We start from the raw sequence: 2992 nt of genomic DNA, 5'->3' as shown, positions 1-2992 counted from the left end.
AATACGCTAAATAATAAAATCGCACACGATCACTATTGCAGCTGACACTAAACTAAACAGCCGTGAAAAGCTAATCACGAATGAAAGAGAAATTAAAAATCCTCAACTGTGTCTGCGTGATGAATTTATAAAAACAAATAAATTTTCAAACAGCTGTTGCAGGTGGTCAAATCACTTCACAATATGACAATACATTTACTTTACCAACGAAAAATTGCTTTCGTGAATAAATAAAATTTTTCTTTCAACAGTTTCAAAAATTCATAAATTCAACTGCTTTGGCTTAGGAATTAAGGGGAAAGACACAGTAGTACCCAATCTTAACTGTAAAATACATTCTCAAAAAAATTTTATTTAATCAAAATAACTTGAATGAAAAACTAACGCCTCATGTCTGATTAAATGAGTCTGAAGTATTAAATGCTAATGCGCAGCATGCGTAATAAAAAAAATGTTGACATAATTTAAAGATTTAATTGAAAATTAGCTGCTATATTAACATAATTATGCCATGGAAATTTTACATCGCGACCTGCTCTTCTGTCAATGATTACATTCCAGTCAACAGTCAACCAAACACAACCTATCACGAATAGCGCAGTTTAAGATGACATTTTTGGTTAGAATTAAGTTTAAACATAAAGTGCCAACGCTTTCAAAAGTTGAAAATTTCAGCATCCACTTAGTAAAAATTTTTGAATAAAAGCAATTCATTTTCACAATGAAAATACAAACACGCACTCGAATGTATTGCTGCACTTGAAACAATTCTTGGTTGGAAATTGCTTGACTAGCATCAATATTGTACGCACTGACGAGATTTGTCATTGAAGAATCGGTGCTAAAATATGAAAAATACACCAACATTTCAAATACATCAAAACCAAAATAAAATACGTTTCACGAGGCAAAGCTTCAAGTCCATTCGGATGGTAAAGACGAAGCATTGCCACAATACAACCGTGAGAAAATGAAGTGCCATTACGAGTATTTTCAACAATTTCCACTCCAAGTTGAATCAAATCACCAGAAAAAACTTCCTTCGGCAAACTTTCTTCGGATGCTTTCGAAAGACGCTGACCGTTAATGAACGTACCATTGCTACTTTTCGTATCTCTCACATAAAACTGAAAAAATGAATAAATATGCTCTTCATCTGAATATGAAGAACAATATTATAAATACTTACACTGCCATCTTCATACCAAATCAAAGCGTGATTTCTAGAAAGCACTTTACAATCAAATACAAAGTTATTGCTTGACGCCTGCAATTTGGCTAAAGAGCGACCAATTTTAACAGGCTCATCGCTGAGAGCTACACGACGATGCTCAAATGGGTGACTATTTTCACAAGGCGTTAAAACAGCACAAGCAGCACCGAATTCCATATTCTACAAAGGCACCTAAAGAACAAAAACAGTAGGAAGACTCTAATCAAAGCACAGAACTAAAACCCATATACATCATCTACATGTACGTAAAACATCAATTACGCAAATTTACAAAACATACTAATTTTCAAAAATAAACACATACACACTATTTTGAAACAGAACATCACATTTAGAAAATCATTTCTGTAAACAAAATGCTGTTCACTGATTATTTCTAAGAATCAATTCATTTGCACAAACATACCACACATAAAAGGATTAAATTACACAGTGAAGCAAAAAATTAAAAAATATAAAACGTACAAGAATCCACAACCATCTATCACACTGAAATTATTAACCGATCAAGAAAAGCAAGAAACAATGCAATATGTTGTATAAAATTAATTTAAAAATTAATACAACAACTACACATTGGCTTCTTCGAGTTATAATGCATAATGAATATTACGATAGTTAAAGATGATTAGGTATAAATTTTAATTCGATGACAGTAGAAACTTCGTTGAATTTTCTTAAATCTGAATTATTAAATTCAAATGAAAATTTAATTTTACTAAAATTTATACAATTTATTTTTCATATCTTAAAATTTGTTTTCAAACCTGCTTCATTGTATTTTGAATAAAAAATAACAAATTTTGAGCTAGATTTCGAGCTATTTGAAATATTAAAAATTTCAAAATTTCAAATATTAAAAAAAACAAACTGCTAAACAGCTAAACATATATTGAATAAATGGATTTTAAGTGTGATATTTAGCAAGTTTGGCCTGTGTATGAGAACTGTGAAATAAAGAGAAATTTGGAAGAAAAGGTTTTATTTATATTATAACTGTATTAGTAAAAAGAAATCAGTACCTGTTCAACTTATGGATTGCTGTAGTTGTTGATGATAGTTGAACTTTGGTGCTCTGTGATCAATCTTCCGTAAAACGCTGCACTAATTTCAGTGAACTATCAAAACTGAATGAACGCACAGGTCAGCATACAGTAGAAAACACTGTAAATACAGTGTTTTTAGAGAATTGCTTATATTGGATTGTAGTCAAAAAGAATATTCTTTACTTTGAATAAATTTGACGAGATGAATCTTCGTACACTTGTCTCAACGGTGTTTTCAACAGTGCATCGCTGCTTTTCTTCCAACGCACAGAGTTTGCCTGGATTCAATTATATTCTCCTGAGTCAACCGCAAGAACACGTTGTTCATGTCACGCTAAACAGACCAGAAAAGATGAATGCTTTAAACGAATTGTTTTGGAGGTACTTCATTAAATATTCATTTTGAACATATGCAAATTTTAAGGTTGCATTTTATGCTTTTTATTTCAGTATTTTGATAATGGTAGATGCATTTAGTAAAAATGTTTTTCATTAAAAAAAGGTTAATTAAAGAAATAATAAAATTTACTTTTATGGATATTATTTAGAGAAATCGGAGAATGTTTCCAGTATCTTTCGACGTATGGAAAATGTCGTGCAATTGTTTTGAGTGCCAATGGCCGTACATTTTGTTCAGGAATAGACTTCAATGATTTGGCAAAGTTCGCATCCATTGCGTATAATGCACTGAATATGTTGCTCTTCCTGCTTT

The 2992-nt window shown here is 31.1% G+C and overlaps 1 protein-coding gene across 1 annotated transcript; it reads right to left on the bottom strand.

The window, feature by feature from the left end:
• Window positions 1-561: 561 nt before the first annotated feature.
• On the bottom strand, window positions 562-2954 carry Tsp_13209 (sarcolemmal membrane-associated protein). The gene is made up of 5 exons (XM_003370105.1): window positions 2810-2954; window positions 2464-2558; window positions 1190-1393; window positions 877-1127; window positions 562-841 (listed from the first exon to the last, which is right to left on the bottom strand). Exons 1-5 carry the CDS (start codon window positions 2952-2954, stop codon window positions 562-564), a joined length of 975 nt encoding a protein of 324 aa, XP_003370153.1.
• Window positions 2955-2992: the final 38 nt, after the last annotated feature.

This window comes from Trichinella spiralis, assembly GCF_000181795.1.
Source record: "Trichinella spiralis strain ISS 195 chromosome Unknown Scfld1160, whole genome shotgun sequence".
Classification (NCBI taxonomy): Eukaryota; Metazoa; Nematoda; class Enoplea; order Trichinellida; family Trichinellidae; genus Trichinella; species Trichinella spiralis.
This window is presented reverse-complemented; position numbering and strand designations above follow the sequence as displayed.